At 36.4% G+C, this 23334-nt stretch overlaps 1 protein-coding gene across 4 annotated transcripts in view; it reads right to left on the bottom strand.

Moving 5' to 3' along the window:
* Positions 1 to 1881: 1881 nt before the first annotated feature.
* Positions 1882 to 23334, bottom strand: part of SLC7A2 (solute carrier family 7 member 2) — a 45292-nt gene continuing 23839 nt past the window's right edge. For 2 of the 4 annotated variants that reach the window (XM_087963213.1, XM_087963212.1), the window contains exons 2-12: positions 22352 to 22739; positions 20690 to 20845; positions 19719 to 19884; positions 17752 to 17888; positions 17116 to 17338; positions 10068 to 10204; positions 8457 to 8559; positions 7641 to 7843; positions 7196 to 7362; positions 5660 to 5768; positions 1882 to 5132 (exon numbers count right to left, since the gene is read on the bottom strand). In XM_087963213.1, coding sequence (XP_087819339.1) covers positions 4939 to 5132; positions 5660 to 5768; positions 7196 to 7362; positions 7641 to 7843; positions 8457 to 8559; positions 10068 to 10204; positions 17116 to 17338; positions 17752 to 17888; positions 19719 to 19884; positions 20690 to 20845; positions 22352 to 22724 — 1968 coding nt within the window. In that variant the 5' untranslated portion in view covers positions 22725 to 22739 and the 3' untranslated portion in view covers positions 1882 to 4938. Of the gene's footprint in view, positions 5133 to 5659; positions 5769 to 7195; positions 7363 to 7640; positions 7844 to 8456; positions 8560 to 10067; positions 10205 to 10482; positions 10623 to 17115; positions 17339 to 17751; positions 17889 to 19718; positions 19885 to 20689; positions 20846 to 22351; positions 22740 to 23334 lie in introns of all 4 variants that reach the window. The other 2 variants (XM_087963211.1, XM_087963210.1) reach the window with 1 other exon arrangement.

Here is a 23334-nt window from a genome sequence, read left to right as displayed (position 1 = left end):
ATAATGATTACAGTTATCTATCTACTTATATACACATAGGCAGTGATACAGCTAACTTTGCATAAAATGTTAGACATATGACCTGTTATGAGGTTTATTCTAGTTTCCTAGATTTCCCACTCAAGCTGAGTTTTATGGGAGGTTGACAGGGGAAAAAAAACATATTTACAGAAACATTCACTACAAGTCACCAAACCCAAGGTCCATAATAGTGAATTTTTCTCCAAACTACATTTGAATACCTTTTGCGTTATTGTAAAATGTCTACACTGAAAACCTCCCACATAGGAGAACAAGTATAAAATACTGTTTCTAAAGAACAAACTTAAAAATCGATATACAGTATACAAAAAGGTGTTTTATAATTCAGATCTTTCTAAAACTGTTTGGACCTTCTGAAAGAATGGCTTGTGACTAGGGTAAGGATTCAGCCAACACAAGCCTATGCAGCAAATACAATACAAGCAGTCCTTGACTTATGACTACAAGGGAGCCCAAAATTTTCATTGCTAAACAAGGCAGTTAAGTGAGTTTTGACTTATTTTACAATCTTTCTTGCCACTGTTGTTAAGTCAAGTCACTGAAGTTGTTAAGTTAGAACACAGTTAAGTGATGTTGGCTTCCTCATTGACTACCTAGTCAGGTTGCAAAAGGTGATCACATGACCCTGGGACACTGAGACCATCATAAATTTATCCCAGATGGCAAATGTCCAAATTCTAATCAAGAGAGTGTGGAAATTCTGCAACAGTCATAAATGTGAAAAACAGTCATAAGTTACTTTTTTCCGTGCTGTTGTAACTAAATAATTGGTTGTATGTCAAGGACTATCCATACACCCTTTTTCATTCAATGCTACATTACACAGGACAAAAGATGTGAAAAATGCAACATCCTCAGATTTTTATGTCTATGCATGTATTTTACTTAGGTTCTCTTATAATGCTACTACGCATTTCAAAACAACTATAGTAAGCGATTGCATCCAACCAGACTTTTGTGTTTTAAGAGTGACTGCAGGAAAAATACGATTACATTTTTATTTTATGAAAAACAGAGACACTATTACCATTAACTAGCTCAGCCGTAAGTGCATGAAAGCTGTTTACTGGACTGCATTTTGATTCAGGAGTAAATACCTTCAATTTTAATGGGGCTTTTTCTCAGGGTAGTGTAACAAAGCTTACTGGCAATATTATTAAGTAACACATTTAATAAGTGTGTACGTGCATTTAGGGATTACTCACAGATGTACTTGACTATGGGCCTAAAGATCTTTCTGTCACGGAATCACCAGATTTTACTAATGGAATGAATGGTAAAGCCACCCAAAGTAACCTGATCTAGCAAAAGAAGCTCAAGAACTGTATGACCATTTTGATGATAATATGTAAGTCTTAGGTTTAACATTTTCTGTGGAGTTCTTGGTGCTGAGCTATTTGCTTGCAGACGTTTCATTACCCAACTAGTTAACATTATTAGAGCAAGTGGGATTTCTTGTCTATATATAAAGTAGCTTTCCCTGAGACTTTTGGTGGGAGTGAGTGTGGTTTTCTTCTTGGTAGTTACTTGATTAGGGTTTTCTGGGGTTAATTCCTGCTTATCTGAATGTTACCAAATGGACAGAATGTATCTTTTTGCTTTCTTTCTAGGTTTTTTTTTAAAGGACTCCTTGGAATGGTGTGTAAATATGGTTTATGAGTTCATTGACATTTGCTTGACAGAGAGGCATTTACTTGCAAGATTAAAAAAAATGGCACATGAAAGGTAATGTCTAGAATAAACTAGATTCTAATAATTATCTACGATTTGATAATAATTCTTTACTTCTAAAGCACTATGCTTAATTTCAATGTGGCCTTTTGTAGAAAAATATTAAAATATAAATATACACATTTAATTAGAAATATTCCTTTTCTCATTTAGAAGAATTTTGTCTAAGTATCAGTCCTGGGCTAAGTACAAAGTATGTAAATTTTAAACATTCTGTCTGAAGGTTTCTCTAAATTGTGTTCTGCCTCACAGCTTGTATAAATAATCTACAACATATCTATTTCTATTAAAATTAAACAAGCTAAAGACATATTTGTTATGAAAAGATATCTTAACAATTTAAAATAACTTTAGGTAACTACTTTGAAGAGCTACTGTAGATACAATTCGTATGGGAAATGAATAATTCTGATTATTCATTTTCCATACTAAAAGATCTAATTTTATAAGAGTTTGGGAATTGGATAAGAACTACTCTGTATGTTCCTAAATAATTATCATAATTTACATAAAATTTCAGTCAGAAAGTTGCTTGTTTCCTAAAATTTTAAAAATCTAGTTCTCTATTTTATCAACTTTCCTTCAAAAAGTATTTCTCTAAATTTCATTTAAAGAAAAAGCTCATGTATGTTTGCTTGTTTTATGAGTAACAATACAAGTAAAACATCCAGATGTATAGTTCTTTTGCACATATAAAATGTCAGTATTCACATGTATATCTGAGATGATCAAATGGTGACAGCACAGTTGTTCCTTCGAAGTGCCTGCCCATTGCATGTCTTTTTGTAATTGTTTTGTACCATTTACATAAACTTAAGCAGAGAAACCTAAATGAAGTTTCTATGCTTCTATTTTTTTAAAAATAATTATGCTCCCACTTCTGTTATTCATACTCAAGTCTGCAATGACATATTAGTTTCACAAATTATACATAAATAAGCAGGCTGGAGTAGGAAAAATTAGTGCAAAGGTAGCTACAATATATTAAAGCAACACATAATTAGATAGATTCATTACCTTTGTTAACATGTTATTGGTTGTTTAAGGAAAATGAACCAGAAAATTAAAAAAGAATCCATACAGTCAGACAGAACGATGGAAATAAACCTCCTAGGACTCAAGAATAAAAAATTCTTTGGGACTTGCTGACACTTGCACATGATGCTTCTTAAAGTTGATTCAGTGCCTTGACTTATCCCAACTGATATGCTGGGAACTACCTATACAACTCACAACCTTACCCAACCTTACCCAAAAGGTAAAGCCAGCAATGGATACCAACACTGAAGATGCCTTCATTTGTTGGTAAACATATATTCTCTCAAAGTTTAAGAAAGATCTATTACACTTAAACATTAATTTTGCTAAAACGTTTGAGCTATGTTTTTCATTTCCCCCCCTCCTCTCTGCAATATATACATACATACCTCTATTTCACAAAAATAAAAATTTATTCATGAGTTATTTAATAAATATTATATCACCTATGATGACAAAATAATTTGAAGAGAATTACTTCCTAGATAGGAAGAAGAATTTAGTGGCTATGTTTGGGTATTATGGAGAAACCACAATTTATGGTGAGGAGAACAAGCAACAGTAGGCCCAAAGCTTGCATTGCTTGCTCCTAACTCCTGAAGTGACTGAGAGGACAATCCTTCATTTCTAATCTAACATCATGTTTCACTTTTGTTCCTATTAACTGTGGATTATATAAATTATTTTTATAAACCATAGTTTGGAATTGACATTTTTTTAATTAGTTAAAATTAATCACTACCTGCTAAGGAGGTGATGAAATGTGCCAACAGCAGCCAATGACCTAAATTAAACATTCCAAATTCTTTGTAACTGGAGCAGGACAGAAGAACATGCAAGCTTAACGCTTACTTTACTCACCACCATCCCAAAATTAGCCAGTTCTTGAATAGAGGTTTTTTTTTCGATATTTAATTGAACAATCTACCAAGAGAATATATGGGTGCACAGTTCTGCAGCCCAATCTCTGGCAGTGCTGCAGAATTGATGTGCTCAGAACATTCATATATTAAGGAAGTCAACAGATGCATCAGCATTTTGCAAACTTCAGTTCCACAGAAGTGCCATTTTGCTGGTGCTTCATCATTTGTTTAAATTAATCATTCATCCATGTTTTTCATTTTCATTGGCAAGGATGAAGAATTTGGAAATAAAACTGATATAAACAGAGTGTCAAACTAGATTTTCTAACAAATATAACCATTTCAAATATTCTTAAATATTTCTTTAGAAGAATTGTCATGGTTTATACTACTTGCGGATAACAGCAAAGCAAAAGTTAGGTCAGATAACTGTAATTTTTTTCCTCAGGAATTTTTAGGAATCTGGGGCCTTTCCCCACTGCTGAATTGAGGTCATCTCTACTCATCCTTAAATTGGTGCAATATTATGTTGGATTACATTTTCTATTCTTCTTGCCAGCCTCATCCTGTCACAATTGCTGTGTTCCCAGGCAGCGACCATTACTTCACTCTGCACAACAAAGTATAACTGAGTTTATACTCAGTCTCTATACTCAGAGGCTGCCTCTGATATAATGTACAGCTAAGGAAAGCCTCAGCCTCTCACTCACAGGAGCAACATGGAACAATGACACAGAAGACGACACCACAATAGGTGGCTGGGTTAGAAACAAGGTATGGGAAGGTACCGAGAGTGATGGAAATCAAGTAGTTGTGTGATTATTTAGCAATGCTATGCTATTTTTTAAAAGCAGTTAATAATACATCTCTAGTATTATAAACCATAATATTCAACTCTTCTTCTTCAGATGCTCCTTAAGAATTAGTTATATAACGCATGCCAGTTAAAGTTGTAGGACATTGTTAAGGAAATCACAACTTATTTAACATGATAGATGAGTCACATTGGCCCCCTTGGAAAATTTTCCTCCACTTTCTTGCTCAGCTTTTTTAAAGATTGCAACCCTCTGAGGCAAGTCTCTGATGAAAAAGATATCTAGCAACTAGTTTAGATCATCTTTCATGTATTCTGCTAGATATTTCCATAAAGCACAAGTGGGTTACTGCTAATTTGGGGGGAGCAAGTAGTTCACCATTTCACCAGCAACTCCATTCTGCTGCCATCCCTGTCTAAAAGCACACACAGCAGGTTTATCAATGATTGCTAACATTCACTTGTCTTTTCATGTGGAATAAACTGAGCACTTTCACTTGCATGTTCAAGTTCACTTGAATCTCCCATGTGCTTCTTTTCTAAAGTTTCGCTTCTTTCTGAGCAGCTGTCATCATCTTCCTCTTCCTCTTTGGGACAGCTTTCTGTACTATGCCGGATGCCATAGGCAAAGTAAATCAGGAGTCCTTTCAAAACAAAGCAACCAGTAATTTTTGTACACTTGCCATATACCAGTCAACTTTCTACAACTCTACTAAGATTACAATTTGATTTTTGACCTTCTCTAACTATATACAGATTCTTTCCCAAATACATTCAGAAAGCATCTAAATATTATTTTAACATTTATAGTCAAGACAGTCCCCATATACTGTTGAATTGTAATTCTTACTGTCTCACTATATGACATATAAGAGAAAACTATTAAAAAACAAATTTTATTAACAAATTTTAATAACGCAGAGTTTTTGTATTCATGCAGAAGAAAAATGTACATTTATTACACATGCAGAATGCACCAAAAAAGAAAGAGCAGACTAGGGGGAAAAAATCTTATGCCATGACTGGTTTCCTTAACTTGTTGCAAAGTTGTCAATGTCAGCTGAAACTAGTCCTAGAAAATTTCCTCTCCCAACAAGACATCTGAGCAAATATTTATACATGGACACTACCAGAAGTCACTATACAAAAAAGAAGGTAAGGGGATACCTACCAAGTGCCATCCAGATGCTGAACCGAATCCATGTCTCTCCACTCAGCTGTACCATCAAGTATATATTCACTAAGATACTTAAAGATGGCAAGAATGGCAAGAACGGAACCTAAGAATAAATATTTCACAGTATTCACTAAAATATCCATACCCAACACTTTTACTTTATATTATGATTTGTAAAATGTAATGAAACACTCATTTCAAAATCTATGGAATTGAAGCACACGTATGTCAACATAACATAATAACTAGAGATGAGCCATGTTCTTCTCCATAGGACTTGCATGTGATCCCAATCTAAATGACACTCCAAGCAGGGGAGTGAAATAATTGCCTAAATATTTAACTTTAAATAGCAAAGGAAACACCCATGGATGGAACAAATGTTAGTGAACACGGCCCTTCAGAGGAACTGGGGTATGAGGATTCATAAATCACTTCTGAATGTCAGGAGATCTTTCACAGACATGCTACTGGAGCCAGGCTCACATAAACAGATATTTCAGAAGTATTTTATATTCATAAAAAGATCCCACTGTTAGCTCTTGGTAGAAAAATCATGAGTTGGGAACTTACATGTTTAGAGAAAGTTGGTCTAGATGGAGTAACAGTCTGAAATGGTGCATAATATTACCTATATTTTATACTATAATGTGTATTTTGAGTTAGAGGCTCTACTGTGGAAAATCTTACATTTTAACTAATGTACTTCAACAAACCAAACAGTCGCTGGATGAGCTCTGCCTTTACTTCCTCATGTCTTGAAACCAATCTTCCTGTTTCCAGGACTTTATCATTCTCTCTGTAAAATTCTATCCTATTCCCTCCTGCCCACTGCTTAAGCCTATCTAGATCTTTTTGGATTTTCTTTATCTAAATTATTAGCTTTGTGCCAGCTTTAACCACTCATTTCCTCATCTATATCCTTGGTTCAAATGTTGAGCAGCACAGAATTCTGTTGATTGGTTGAGCTGACCTTCTGAGCTGACATAGAGCCATTAGTGAATGAATCCTCTTTTGATACATTCAGCCAGCTTCAAATTCATCTATGAGTGGCGTCATCAGTCCAATACTATTTTATTAAGGAGAATCTGTCAAAGGCTTTGTTGAGGTCAAGGTATGTTATCACAAATTACCCTGATCTACAAAGCTAGTAATATTTTCAAAGAAGAGAAGGCTGCTCAGCTGTGTTTTCTTTGCTACAAATCAACACTGGTTCTGTTAATTGCAGCATCCTATCCAAGTGCTTAGAAACATGCTGCTTGACCATCTCTTGGAGGAATGTGCCCAAGATGATTTATCTCTCTACCTGCTCAGACGTACCTCTGGCTCTTTTCTCGGACATCCAGAGTTGCCAAAAATAAATTGTTTTGACATTTGTTAACATTTATGTATTGATTTTCACACCAAAATTGCAGAAGTGATCACATCACATTTCATAAAACTCCCCCCTCCAAATATAGCAGAACTAGCCACACTCTTCCTGCTCCTTGCAAAAAATGAAAACTTGGTATCTACAAGCACACCCTTTACCATAAATGTCACTTTATGTTGATTTTGAGGTTGTCTCCAGATGATAAACATAATCATCCCGAATAGTATGAAAAGAGAGGCAAGAAGAAAAATACTCCAAAGCTCCATATTTGCAAGTGAATTAATTCCATGGGTTGTCAGAATGCTTAATCCACAAACCAGGATAGCTAAATGGAGATGATCAAAGAAAACAGAAAAAAGACAGACTATTTTAGTATTTCAAAAATCTGAAAATTTGTGATGCATACAAAAAGTAGAGGTTAATGTTTTTTTAAAAAAGAGAACTATATTTATATGCAGAACACACAAGTCCTCACTTCTTCCGACTTGAATCAAAGGACTAATTTACTACAAAATATATGAATTTGATCTTTTAGCTGCATTTTGCATATAACTAACATTTCAAAAAAAAAAGTTAAAAGCATTCCCATAGGTTTGGACTTACCCAAAAGACCCACAAGAAGGCTCACCACAGTAGCAGATTGTTCAGTTGGCAAACTTGATGGATTAATCAGCATTTGTAGATTAAAGCTCTTTCTTGGTATCATGCTAATTTGAGATTCACTTTTACATTCGCCTTGTGATCCTGCAAGGGCCTCTTTTTCTGCTGAATATTTTGGTTGCTCATAGTTTAAACTGGGTTGGTACCTGTGTGTGCAGACATGGGTTGCTAATGTAAAATAAGTCTAAAAACAAAATTAACTCTAGAATACATGCTAAATCAGCACTGATTTAAGTACAGTGTTTTAATTGATTAGGGATCATCCTAATTTTCAAGGGTAAGGACCACTGTGGAATATTCTAGACAATCCCAAATTACATTTAAAATAATTTAGTTTTTTAATATGATAATTTGAAATGGTACCATCTTATGAAATCTCACATAAGAGCATAAAGTTTTGGTACAATTTGTGAAATTTATTTTTTGTGACCAGGAGATGCCGCTTGCAGATCTGGGAGGCAGTATGACACCTCAGTGTCACTATATTGTCAACACACTAATTAGATAATACAGCCATTGCCTTAAATATGCAGCTCTTCCCCAGAGTTGAATCTTCATAAATACATAGTTTGGTACACTTAAAAACCTGCAGAAATATAGGAACCGCACATGGTCTGAAACCCTCTTATGATTATCTCATGCACAAGGTCAGCATTTAAATATATTGCATTCCATAATTGAGGCAGAAACAAAACAGTTGACACAAAAATTATTTTACAAAAAAAATACTTTGCTTATAAACTCAATTTCAGAACTCACCTAAGTATGAGAACACAAGCAGCTACCAATGAGTATGCAAGAAGTGTACCAATAGACATCATGTCTACTAAGGCTTTTAGGTCAAAGAGAAAAGCCATTAGAGCTGGAAGAAGAGGGAAAACAGCATTTGCATTAAGTGTTTACATATTAGGTAAAGCATATATTTATTATCATCATATGCTTAAGCATTTAATATTTATTTCCAGAGTTTGAAAACTGTTTACAGTTTCTGACAAATTATAATCATATAAATTTTGAATAGGATAGATCATTGCTATACGACCATTAAAGTTTGTTCATGATAGCAATCTTTTATAATCTGTTTGAAAGAAATAATTCATTCATGGAAGCTTTTGTTAAGTTAAAATTATTCTCAAATCATTTGCAATGTATGGGTTTTAAAATGGACAATGACAAAAAAAAAACCTTATTGTTTGTGAAAGTCACAGTAATTTTAAAAAGCATGCAGATGTTTCAGGAAAACTTTATTGTGAATGACCCATCTGAGCAAATTAAGTAATATTTTGGATCAAACTGTATTTATTTTGATAGGTACAGATAGATATGAAGTATTCTGATAACTGTGGTAATGGTTAATCTTCTGTTTCTTGCAGAAAGCTCATGCAAATAATTTTGAACTCTGGCATCTATAAAAACTATCCCTCTTTAAACAGTGTTAAAACAAATAAAGTGTATTGGATTGTTTTACTGTTAAGAGAAAAGAAAAATAGTCACATTGCCTTTTGCAGGTACAATACTTGTTTATAAATAAGAATTAGATTTTCAAAGAGTGATTTCTTTTCATAAAATTTCTGGTTGTTTTGTTGAAACATGTTAGTATTACATCCATCAATTTCACTTCAAACAGTCTCTATTACCCCTAAGGGGCAAAAGAAGGAAATTGGGAAGAAATATAAAACAATTTTGCAAGTGGAATTAGAGAATGCACAAATCAGTAAAATAAAGAAAATGTTCTTTGTAGTTCTATTATACTGTATTATTAGTTCCTGACCTTTTTTGTTGTTGTTGTTGCTGATGAGCACATCATACATATTGTGGGAGCAAAAATAATCAGCATTTTTTCAGCTGACTGGATAATCTGAACTGGCAACTTTTATGAAAAACTGAACACATAAAAACACTGTTTAAAATAGAGACATAAAACATGCTGAGATTGCAACTGTGCCAGATGGAGAGGGGATCAGGCACAGCTTTCATGCCACTTTCCTTTGGCAAAATATGCTGCTGAGCATGGCTTAAGAAGAGAGGCAGAGATTGGTTGTAGAAGTGTGTATATGAAAATTGTACAAAAAGCACAATGGGAACATTGAAAATACAACAAACTATCAAGATAATCAACTTACTCTTTATTTCACACATACCAGGCAATATCATTGTTCACACTGAAGGAAAGCTTTGGAGAAGAACTCGTAAGGAGCTCATTCTTCCACCACCACCACCATAATCATAATCAAAATATGCCTTCTGATTAGTCAGCACTCTGTTCCCAATTTACATGCACGAACCATTAGCAAGCAAGGCCCATCATATCACAGAGCCATGCATGGGAAAACAGGTCTCAGTTAAGAAACCTCAATATATAGAGCTTACCGGATATGAGCCCTGCTGTCAATGTGGCAGCAACTGGAGACTGCCTCTTGCTCACTTTGGCAAGAAATCTAAAGAGTAAACCATCTCGTGCCATGGCAAACAGAATGCGAGGCAAAGGGAACATAGAGCCCAGAAGACTAGAACAAAAAATGTAATCATTCAAGCGCTGCAGTAACAACAATATATGCCAAAGCTAACCCAACATATAGACATAGATAGAAATGGATGCATTTTCTTCATCCAATGCATCTGTATCCTAGTTTTCGACAGACAAAATAATATTTTTACTCAAAGAATCACAATTTAGACCTTGAGTTGCAATAGAACATAGTCATAACTTTCCATGTATCACTCTGAAGGTTGGCTGTGGCTGAAGGCATCCATCGCCTTACAATAAATTCACTTGGGATCTCACCTGCGACAGCCCCTGATGATAAAGTTGCAACAAGTGGAGTCTTCGTTTTGGGGTTGATTTGAGCTAGACATGTGAAAAGCAAGCCATCCGATGCCATAGCATAGATTACACGAGGCATGGGGAAAATGGATCCAAGGAGACTGAATAAAAAGCAAAAGAACATGCAACATGGCCAACACCAAGTCATGCAATTCATTATAGAAAAGCGACACAATACTAATACAGTAAGTGATTCTGGAATATGGGACTTTGGCAAGGAGGTGATATGATATACAAGACAATAACTACAGTTAAGATACAAGTGTCCTGAATATGTTGGTTTTTAAATGGTACAAAAATACCATATTAATATGCAGCCTTTTTTGGGAAGGACTAATAGCCATGATGGCGAACCTAAGGCACGCATGCCATAGGTGGCATGCAGAGTCATTTGTGCCAGCACACGAGCTGCTGGCAAACTTACTTCACTGTGCATGTGCGTGCCTCACAGCTGATTTTTGGCCAGTTTGAGGCCTTTTTCAGCCTCCCACAGGCTTGAGGAAGACTTCTGCAGGCTTCTGTAGGGTTTGCAGGCCGAAAACTAGGCCCGTTTCGTCACTTCCTATACCTGAAGTGATGAAACAGGCCCAGTTTTCATCTACAAAAGTCTTCCTCAAGCCTCTGGGAGGCCAAAAAAGGCCTCAAACCAACCGAAAATCAGCTGTGAGGTGCAGTGCAGATAAGGAGGTGGGGGTAGGAGGGTGGGGATTGTGTGTACATGTGTAGGGGGCATAGGGGGCATGCATTGCCTTCTGGGTGCTGGCACACGAGTGTGCAAGCGCGCGCACAATTTTTGGCACAGGAACCCAGAAAGGTTAGCCACCACTGACTTATAGTATGGTTCCAACATTTGATATAGATCATTCATTTTCATGGATTGAATATTCATTCCAGTATCATTCATCATATAGATTATATTATGTAGATCATTACCAATTATCCTCAACATCTGGAGTAGTGCAATAATCACGTTCTCTTAAACAGCATCACAATATTATACATTCATACTTTGTCTTATTTATATTTTTTTCCCTTATTGTATTCAATTTTATTTGTCCTATTCACAGGTGGTATTCAATTGGTTCACACCAGTTTGGGCAAACCGGTAGCAATGATTTGGTGTGGGTCGCTGAACCGGTGGCAACCCCTGGCTGGCCACACCCCTGACCCAGTCGCCCAGTCAGTCACCTGCCCTGGTAGCTCTCCTAGCTTTCCCTACCACCTGGCGGCCGTGGCGCAGCTCGGGCGGATGTCCCAGGGCTGCTGCACATCCGTGTGCAGCAGCCCCGGGACATCCGCCTGCCCTCCCTCCCTCCCTGAACACATTTTCTTCCTTATCTCGGCGGATGCACCTCTTCTAGCCTGGCCTGGCCCAACCCAGGCAGCAGGTGGGTGGGCGGATATTCCGGGGCTTCCCGCCCCCCCTTGTTACGAGATACTTGCAGCTGCTGCATGCTTTTTTCAGTGCGGCTGCAGTCCAGCAGCCACACCGAAAAAAGCACACCCTGTTCTATGTGCCAGGCCCAGCAAGTCCGAGCAGTTGGGGCATAGAACAGGGCAGCATTGGACCGTTGGAGAAGCGGAGAGAAGCCGGAGATCAGTAGCCGCCTCTTTTGCAGCATAGAAATCCTCCTCGAATCAGCCGGCTGGTCTTCTCTTTCTCCACCTGTTTGTTCTATATGGCCAAGGAGGAAGAGATCAGCTGGCCAAAGGGGCCGCTGCTGTAGGCTACTCTTTTTCGGTCTCCAGCCTTCTATGTGCTGGGCCCAGCAAGTTCGAGCAGCCGGTGCATAGAACAGGACGGCGCCAGACCGTTGGAGAAGCGGAGCGGAGCCAGAAATCAGTAGCCACCTCTTTTACAGCACAAGAAGCCTCCCTGAATCAGCCAGCTGGCTGTCTCCTTCTCTGCCAATTTGTTCTGTATGTCTAAGGAGGAGGAGACAAGCCAGCTGATTCGGGAAAGATTTGTGTGCTGAAAAGGCGGCTGGAGAACGAAAAAGAGTCGCCTCAGCCGCGGCGCCTTTGGCCAGCTGATCTCCTCTTCCTCGGCCATAGAGAACAAACAGGCAGAGAAAGAGAAGACCAGCCGGCCGATTAAGGGAGGATTTCTATGCTGCAAAAGAGGCAGCTACTGATCTCCGGCTTCTCTCCGCTTCTCCAACGGTCCAGTGCTGCCCTGTTCTATGCATCAACTGCTTGGACTTGCTGGGCCCGGCACATAGAACAGGATGCGCTTTTTTCGGTGTGGCTGCTGGACTGCAGCCGCACCAAAAAAAGCATGCAGCAGCTGCAAGCATCTCGCAATAAGGGGGGGGGGCGAGAAGCCCCAGGACATGTGGTCACCTGCTGGTTAGCCAGGCTGGAAGAGGCGCGTCCTCCAGGAGAAGGAAGAAAGCATACTCTGGGAGGGTGCACACCGCACAAGCAGGTAGATGTTCCGGGACCACTTAAGGCTGACTTTAAGAGCACCCCCATGGAAGAAGCCAAGAACCGAGAGCAAACTTAGTGGCGGCGAGGGTGATGGGCGTGTGTCCCTCTACAAGGAGTGTGAAGGGAGGCAGACACCATGCCTCTGAGGAAAAGAGGAGGTGCCGAAGCCCTGGATGTCACCTGAGAGGGGACAGCAGAGGGACCCATCACATGCCCATCGCCCCTGTCGCCGCTACTTTTGCTCTCGTTCTCGGCTTCTTCCAAGAGGGCTCTCTTAAAGTTGATCTTTAAGAGCTGGAAGATGTTTTGCCTCCAACTCATCATTGGGAAAGGTGTAGGCCCTGAATTCACGAAAAGTTTTGGGCAAAGTTCTCTGATTTTTAAAACGCATCCACGTGGTGTCTGCTTCCCTTCACGGTCCTTGTGCATGCTGGGAGCACCTAACCGGAGTGAGAGAGAGCGAAGTTGACTGCTATGACACGAGCGCCTTGGCTTCCCCTCTTGCTTCTCATAGTCGCCCTGAGCCAGTGCAGTTCTTTACTTGGGCAGCCAGATGGCCGCAGCAGCGCCCACAGCAGCAACAGGCAGTGCCACAACAATGAGGTACAGTAAGATTTGGCGGTGCAAATTTATCTCTGAGGGGCTTCTGACAAAAAACAAAATAAAAACCACCCCAAAACAAAATCCATTTGGCAGGCAGACTCGGTAGGCAGTCGCAATCTTTTGTTGGGCTTTTTTCTTTCAGCCCAAGGTCGGAGGGGGAGGTGAGGTATGAAGGAAATAACTTTGTCTCTGCAAGATCGGTCATGTGACTGAGTGGGCATGGCCAACTCGACGTCACTCGCAGCAAGGTGCCGCACCACCTTGCTGGGTTGGCCACGTCCACCCAGTCACATGACCACCAAGCCATGCCTACCAAACAAGCCACACCCACAGAACCGGTATTAAAAAAATTTGAATCCCATCACTGGTCCTATTGATTCTTGAATAGGCAATGCTTGAATCAATGAAGTTATTATTATTATTATAGTATAGATAATATATACTACAGTATATTGTGCCTTATATAATTCTAGCCTATGATTAAAATTTGTTTCAAAATAAAACCCACCTAACAGTACTGATAGAAGAGAATATAGGTAGTCCTCGACTTACGACTACATTTGAGCCCAAAAGTTCTATTGCTAAATGAGATCTCTGTTAGGTGAATTTTGCCCCATTTTACAATCTTTCTTGCTACCATTGTTAAGCAAATAACTACAGTTGATAGGTTAGTAACATGGTTGTTAAATGAATCTGGCTTCCCCATTGATTTTGCTTGTCAGGTTACAAAAGGCAATCACATGATCCTGGGACACTGCAACCGTCATAAATATGAAGCAGTTGCCAAGTGTCTGAACTTTGATCATGTGACCATGGGATGTTGCAATGGTTGTAAGTATTAAAAATGGTTGTAGGCCACTGTTTTCAGTGTTATTGTAACTTTGAATGATCACTAAATGAACTGCTGCAAGTTGAGCACTATCTGTATTTGTAGGTTAGGGTTAATTTCTGAGCTCCTTGATGCTCTCTGAGCTTGGTTTCCTTGTAAACATTTCATTACCAAAGTAGGTAACATCTTCGGTGCCTTGATGATATTACCTAGTTTGATAATGAAACGTCTGCAGGAAAACCACCAAGATCAGAAATCACCAAGGATCCCATCTAACAATGCCAATCACCAAACCCAAATGATTGTCTCCCCAGTTTATCAACCAAACTCGTTATATGATAAAAAGCCTTAAAAAAGAAAAAAAATAAGATTACCCTAATTAATTATTGTAAAGATGCTGTATGATACATGAGATATTTCCCACAGATATATTTTTAAGTTGGGAAGAATAATCGTGATTTAACTTTCTGAAGTTGAATAATATCTGTAATTTTTAGTGATTATGACTGGTTCCACAGCTATAATGTTTGTAATAAAACACTAACTATATAAAACTTTAATTTAATGGATCCAATTTTGCAGATCTTTGGGTACATGGACAAAATAAGAATTGATCTGTCAAACGATTGTTGAATCAAATTTAGATAATTACAGTACAAAGACTTTGCTTTAACCAACTTTCATTTTCAATAGACCAACCTTCCCAATTTTTCCTTAAAATAAAGACTTTGTTTTAATTACTCAGATAGCTTGTATCTTCACTGTAGTTTTTCCAGAACAATGTACCAGTAAGGTGTATCCTGGCATAATATAATTAAGCATCACCACATCTTGAACAATTGAATCAGGCAGCAGAATTAAAAACAATCAACAAATATCCCTGCAATAATTAAGTCCTTATTATATATGAATAACAAATTATATATACATAATTTGAAATGACATGCCATTCTTTTTAAATAGAATGATCTACTACATTACCTTAAATAACGAATAATCCTACCAATAGCAAACTTTGTACATTTCCACTTAATGTATATTTCTCCTTATTATGGCTTATGTGATAGTAGTGCATAATTAAGAAAGAGTTATATATCTTATTCTGCGACTATACAAAATCTACATTATTTTAAAAGAAATAAATAATCTATGTACTATATATACCATATAGTGGAATAAAGTAACAAAACTACTGTGGTTTATGAAATATAAATAAGAAAACAATTTTAAGACAGCTATTATTATGACACAAACTTGCATGTATTTGCATCAATTAATTAAAATTTACAAGGTCATTGCAATTAAAATCCAGTTATAAGGACAATACCATTTATTATTTATAAATAAATGAAATTATGGTTAGAACAATCCTTAAGCAAGAGAAATGGAGACCACATCATAACATTTAGTACAAGTTCTAATCTTCCAATTATGGTTCATATTAGGAATATCTTGTCTACATTACAATGGGTGATTTGATTAATATTAGAATGTTGAAGAGATTACTTATACCTATGACATCATATGCCATTTTAAAATATATTGGCTAATAGCCTCAGCATTATTAGCAAACAGGCATATAAAAGCATTAGGAAGCCAGCTCAATATTGCTTATTTTAGCCAAAATGCTGAAATTGAAATTTACACATATGCATATTTAAAGTATTGGTGTGGTGAACATTTTTAAAATCAATTTTCAATGTTATGGAAAAATCATTGTTGTTGTTTTTAATGTTTCAAAGCAGAATAAAATTTGGTGGATCTATAGTGGTGAATATATATGTTATTGTATTTATTCAAGTTAAAACTAGCCAAGATGTGTATTTCAGGTATTTCATTGCAGAATTGTCTCTTTAACCTATCACATTTCCTGTCTTTCAGTGACATCTGAATAAAACGATGGTTTTCATTTGTTGTGTTTTGCCAGATTAAAAACAGGCAAGGAGGCTGCAAAAGATTTGAAATAGGAAAAAAAAAAATACAATTCTACCACCAAGTTCAAAAACTTGCTTCAGAAAAATTCCAAAGTACACTAAAGTATATATGGCAGTAATTATTAATGGGATATAAAAATGAATGTCTCTGTTATAGAAGAAATAATTCTCCGAAACAAATTCAGATTTTTATGTGATATCAACTGAAATCACATTTACTTTAAACTAAAACAGAAAGACTGGTTTCAATAAGCTGTAGAATTACTGGGTTTCTTTGAATCTTATGTTTCACTCTGGACAAACTGTATTAGCAGGCAATGAAGCTAGAAAACAGTTTTAGATATCCAAATCTGATGCAATTATTGTAAGCATACACTTAAAAGCAAATATTTTAGGAATTTCAATTGAATAATTCTGGAGGGAAAAACTGGATTCCTTGTTTTGCTGCACTTTTTAGAAGATCTTTTCAATGTGTTATTTTTTTAAAAAAATGGGACTGAAAAAAGGGGCTGTAATGTATTGATCTTATCCACCATGAATATTTTGTATAAAACCAGTATAATTCTTAGACTATATTCCTCAGACTGTGATTAATTATTGGCTGAATAATGAAACAGTCCATTCAGTGACTTCTTCACGCTAAGTAGTGCACAGATTAAAAACTTAAGCTAAACAGAAGGATTTGAAGTAGAAGACATTTTACTATTTACAACTACTCTGCTTTAAAATGAACAATTTAAGAAGTCTTATTTTGTCACTCAATTTATTTAATGACAATTGCTTTTTTTCTTATTTTACCTTGTTGATAAAGCACACAGAGATCCAACTGCTACAAGGTATTTCGCTGGGCCCCATCCAACATACTCAAATGCTACGGGGAGAGGACTTTTCTCATCAAGTAAGTAGTATGGCATCATAAGAGTCAAAGCAGCTGAAACTCCAAAATAGGCCAGAAAGCAGACAAGTAGAGATGTTACAATTCCAATAGGAATGGCCCTCTGAGGATTCCTGACCTCTTCCCCTACGAGGAGAAAATAAATGAAACTACAGTGAACATGAAATATGGAAGATATTGGGATTATTCAGATGTATTCAGATGACAAAAGGCCAATAAGAAAGAAACATCTAGAATGTGTACCCAGTACAAGAACAATTATCTAAATCTATTGGAAAACTTATATCTGGTTGCAATGGCTAAATATATTCTTGGTTAAATTTAGCACAGCAATATGCTTATGTATTTGATTTAGAGCACATAATTCAAACATGTTTATTCAGAAGACCCACTGTGATCATTTCTACTTTTTAAACTCACTGGCTGACTTTGGGGCAGTCAATCTCTCTCAAGACAACCACAAACAAAGGCTGTTGTGGAGATAAAATGGAGATCTATCTAACAATTTCTATTAAAACATCACAATTTTAAAAGCTTACCAGTAGTTGCAATGCAATCAAATCCTATGAAGGCATAAAAGCAAGTTGCAGCGCCAGCTAGCGTTCCGGTAAAGCCATATGGCATGAAGCCACCAGCTCCAAATATACTTGTCACATTCTCAGAGGATGATAGATTTCTAAATATACAATTAACAATTTAGAACAATTTTAGATATTTATCACTTACTGTAGTTATCAAACAATCCTAAAGCAATGTAGAATGTAATTATCTTTCCATTTAGTTGTGGCACTATATAGATTGGTGGTGTTAGTCCAGCTATATCATTAGTTTCCTGCCTTCTTCACAGATCTTAAACTCCACTTCATAAGGTAATATATCTGACAAAGATTCATGATAGAAATGAAGTATTTGAAGTAGAACACATTATACTATTTACAACTACTCTGCTTTATACATGTAATGAACAAGAAGTCTTATTTTGTCACTCAAATTACTGACAGTTGCTTATTTTTCTTTATTGATAAAGCACCCACAGATTTCTCCTAAATATCAATGCTCACCAAAATAATATTTTTCTATAATCCTGCAAGTTTTCACCATTCCTACCTAGATGGATGTCCACACATTACTGTCATAAAAGGAATGGCAGATCTGTGGCAGATTTTCCTTTACAGCTGCGATTTTAAGACTTATTTTAAAAAAGAGTCACACTACGAAGCTTAGAATGTATTATAATTTACAGACTTCTTCCTAGTTTTAGTGATAAAGTAACAAAAAGGAGAAATAGAGACTAGCGCTGCTTGTATCTTCCTCAAATAAAGGAGGAAGATCTAAAGTGACTAGTCCCATTTTCTGCCTAGTCTGCAGTCCTGGGTATTTCCCATATCCAGGTTAATGATTAATATGGTGGTAACTTCAGTCAAAATGTTGCTACGTGAAGAACATGGGAATATAATACATTTCCCTGCCTCTTATTTTTTGTGAGGGATCCCATCTATTAAACTAGAAGCAAAGCACCAAACCAATTTCATTTGGGTAAATTTCTGAAATAAGAGATTATGTAAATTTCTGCATTTATTTTTAAGTTGGGACAGGAAAGTAACATAATTTTAATTATTTAATTATGCCTATGAAACAACCCAGGTTAAAAATCTTCCTTGGCTCAAGGATGACCCCAGTAACTTCACAGGCATGTCAAGGTAGTCTCTTGGCAATTATATGAAAATGATTTGCCACTGCCTTTTTCTGAGACTTTACATTTTCCAACCTAGCCCTCAGCCCTGGGATTTCCTTATAGTTTTCCCACCCAAATCTCAACTTTCTTGGTATTTCAAGATACCCCCAGTCAGCTAGATGCCACCACTTATTATAGTTTGATAGGAACCATTATCTTTTATTTTATGATTCCCAATTTGTATGAAATTAAATTAAAAAATCAACAAAAAAGGAATGTCATCTCTGGCTGATTAGAAAAGAAAGAAGAATTAAACCACTGCCTTCCAAAGAAAGTCTGGTCAAAGAAGAAATAATGTTATTGGATTGGATCACAGCCCACTCCTTGACCCATAACTTCTAATTTATGTGCAATTCCTGTTTTCTGCATTCTCCATCACCAGACATCAAATATGAGAAATAGCATTTTGATAGCCTCCACCCCAGTGGTAGGATTCAAATTTTTTTACTACCAGTTCTGTGGGCTTGGCTTGGTGGGCGTGGTACGGGAAGGATACTGTAAAATCTCCAGTCAGAGGTGGTATTTGCCGGTTCTCCAAACTACTCAAAATTTCCGCTACCAGTTCTCCAGAACTGGTCAGAAACTGCTGAATACCACCTCTGCTCCACCCCGTCTTCAGTGTGCCATCTGTATCAGGTGACAGGCTACATGAGCTAAATTTGGGGTATGGACAGAGGTTCCTAATTCTTAGTTTAGTGTGATCTGTAAATGCTCTCAGAACAGAAAAGATGAGAGAAGGAAAGGGAATATAGAACAAAAAAGCCATATTACTTTATTTCTGCAGTGTAGTTTATCAGAAATTCTTCAGTTCTCTTCCAGTTATTAATGTTGCCTTTCACAAAGCCAGAAATCATAACAAAGAGTAGAACCAAGATGTTAACAGCGGTGAAGACTTTATTTACCCATGCAGATTCTTTTACTCCAAATGATAAAAGTCCTATAAAAGAGATGTTTTAGTCACAAACAAGGTCTCTTAATGTTTCTAATACAATTATCATATTTGACCACACATACAATAACATATCTGTCTACATGCACTGCACAATGCAAGCCTCTACTGGGCCTACATCCTCCTTATCCTCCGAGCCAGAAAAACTGTGGAAAAACATATGAAAGTAGGCCACTAATATCATCAGATGCAGATAATACATTATTCACACTGTAGTGTGAGTTTTGAGCTGCAGTGAATACAAATAGACCTTATTTAAGAACTGTCCTGTTTAATGATCACTCATAATTATGATGGTGATGAAAAAAATGACTTTATGACCAATCTTTCCATTATGAACTTTGCAGATCTGTAAAGCAAAGGAAAACTGAAGATCATAAACACAACTGTTTTACTTAGTGACCGCTTTGCTTAACAACCAAGTTGCCAGTCCTAATTGTGGTTGCTAAATGAGGAACCTGTATACAATTATTCCTCTGGTGATTATATGGGAAAACCCCAAATATAGTCACTGACAAATAAAGGGCCCAAAACTGCTCTCACTCTAAAAATGCTACTAACCACTTAACTTTTAATTCACAAGAATAATCCAGTTGTAATTATACCTTTGAAATAAGGACTGATTCACAGATTTGCAGCACAATATTAAACTTTTGACTGCAAATACCTGAATCAGATTATATTTTTGTACACCACACTATAACTTTATGTGAATCTAGCATTACATGTAAAACACATTTTTCATTTAACAAAGATTATTGTCAAAGAAAAATGAACATTAAAAGTACTGTACCTGCTAAAAGTAATATTAGACAGACTGCAAAAAAATCTGGATATTCTGCTAAACCAGAATAATTCATTCTGAAGTAGGTTCTGAAAAAATAACCAATTTGTTTTCCAAGAAGTTCATCAAAGGTTCCACTCCATGCTCTTGCAACACTTGAAGTACCTTTGAGATAAACAACAAAAATGTGATATATTTCTCTTCAATATATATAGAAATAATTTACTTTGTTAGGAAAAGCTGCTTTCGAGTAGACAGGGGCATAAACATAGTCCTTGCTTGCAATTTTTTAAAAGTAATCCTACTTTATAATATATATTCAGATGAATATCAAAGCAACCTTTTTAAAGTCAAAGCATGACTTGACACTGCTGATATATAAGTTTAAATTTGAAATAGGCTGCTTATCTTTAGTATATATACACACAAGCACAACCCATTCTAAGGGATATGTATTTACAGCATTGTTTCACTTCTCTGATATTTCACATTAACTTACATAAGTAGGTATTTTCTAACACATCTCAATTTATTGACTGAATATTGCAGAAGTAGGGTTAATTCAAACAGGATAGGGTCTTTTTTATCAGTAGAATTATTTTATCAGAAGAATTATCAGGTAACTAACGTGTGCTATTTAAAATAAAAGAGTAATGTTATATGGAAAAACATTTTAGCTTTATTTTAAACTGTATGTATGTATGTATGTATGTATGTATGTATGTATGTATATGAATGACTAACAGAGCAACTGCACACTATTATGAATGTGTCTTGGATCATATAAAAGCTTCTTGTCCAACAGAATAATAGCAATGTCAAATTAATGTATCTTTAAAAAGAAAAAAGATGAAGCTCTATCTTGGAAGGAGAAAAAAGGGACTGTAACTGCACTACCAATAATGTAAATGAATGACCCACACCTATTCTAGAAAAAATAACTTTAATAACTGACTGAATTAAATAATCATATAATCTATAATTAAAACTGATTGCTGAATTAATGCTTGAGATATGGATCAAGATGAGGAAAAATTTAATGTATCAGTTTGCAAACCTCCACAATTTATTGATTTTTGTCATACTCTTTGTAAAAGCTTCCCAATGCCCTCTTCAGCATGGCATGTAATACATGAATACTGTTCTTCAAATAATAATTAGAAAGAACAGTGGTATATTTTACAATCTGCTACTTTTATACTTTAAATTCTACATCCTCAAAATTTGTTGATTCACATGGTGCCTGAAAAATCATATATGTCAAACTTACATGCTATATTCAATTCTATCTACTAAGAGAGTCAACCTGTTGAATGTATTTGGTTTCTAGGATTTCTACCGGAATTAAAGACCTATATTTGAGTTTGAAGTATCCTCTACTTAGTTCATGAATCATTTCTATGTCATCATCCTAACACATAGTGAGTTAAAACCCCTCTCATATTGCAGGTTGCTGCATTCTGTACTATCTTCACCATTGGCAACAGACAGTGAAAGGTCAAATCCATTTCAGACCATGTCTCGAAGCTCTGCCTCTGCTTCTTTCTCTCTCTGGCTCCCTCAATAGGAGAGAAACAGCAGAGGCTTACTCAAAATAGTCAACAGCAGCAAGACCCAAAGCCAAAAGGCTGTGTTGACTTTCCTTATAAACCTGGCAACTTTCAGACATACCTATAACGTAGGACAAAATGAGATTCCAACCAGTGATAAAAGCCCAGATTTCACCAACAGTTACATATGTGTACAGATAGGCTGAACCAGTCTTTGGGACACGAGCACCAAATTCTGCGTAACAAAGTCCGGCCATGACAGAAGCTAGGGCAGCTATGAGGAAAGAAAGTACAATACTAGGTCCAGAATCTGCTTTTGCAACTTCTCCAGCAAGGACATAAACACCAGCACCAAGGGTGCTTCCTACTCCTAAAGCAATAAGGTCCACAGTTGATAAACAGCGGCATAGCTTGGAATCTTCAAGACTGTCCCCGTTGACGATTTTTCTCCTCAGCAGGCACCGAGCAAATGACAAGGCTGGGCCACCGGTCATGTTGGATGAAAAAGCCTAAAAATGAAAAAAAAGATGACTGTAAAACAAAGAACACAAAATATCATCTTCAGATTCACAACCATTTGTACGCAGTGAATCTTGTTCTAACGGACTTAATGGAAGAGAAGGGTATCTGTAAAACCCAAATTTCTGTTAAATCCAAACAAGATTTTATATAAAGTACTTGACATATTTTGAACATGTTTGAAATGGTGAATAAGGTTTTGCTGTTTGTACAACTATGGACAGAACCATGTAATATAGAGACAGATTTTATCTATTGTGTCCAGAGTGTGCGAAACCAAGACTCATTCAAAGGTTTGATATAGTTAAGAAAAAATACAGTATACACACAACACTAAGAAATAGCACAAAATTAAGGGATTATTCTTACTTTCACTTACTTTCAAACCACTGAAAATGTACATACAGGTGAAACTCGAAACATTAGAATATCGTGCAAAAGTTCATTTATTTCAGTAATGCAAGTTAAAAGGTGAAACTAATATATGAGATAGACTCATTACATGCAAAGCAAGATAATTCAAGCCATGATTTGTCATAATTGTGATGATTATGGCTTATAGCTGATGAAAACCCCAAATCCACA

The sequence above is a fragment of the Notechis scutatus genome, chromosome 4 (assembly GCF_049901735.1).
Source record: "Notechis scutatus isolate UNSWTSFEM ecotype Mainland chromosome 4, rNotScu1.2, whole genome shotgun sequence".
Lineage (NCBI taxonomy): Eukaryota > Metazoa > Chordata > Lepidosauria > Squamata > Elapidae > Notechis > Notechis scutatus.
This window is presented reverse-complemented; position numbering and strand designations above follow the sequence as displayed.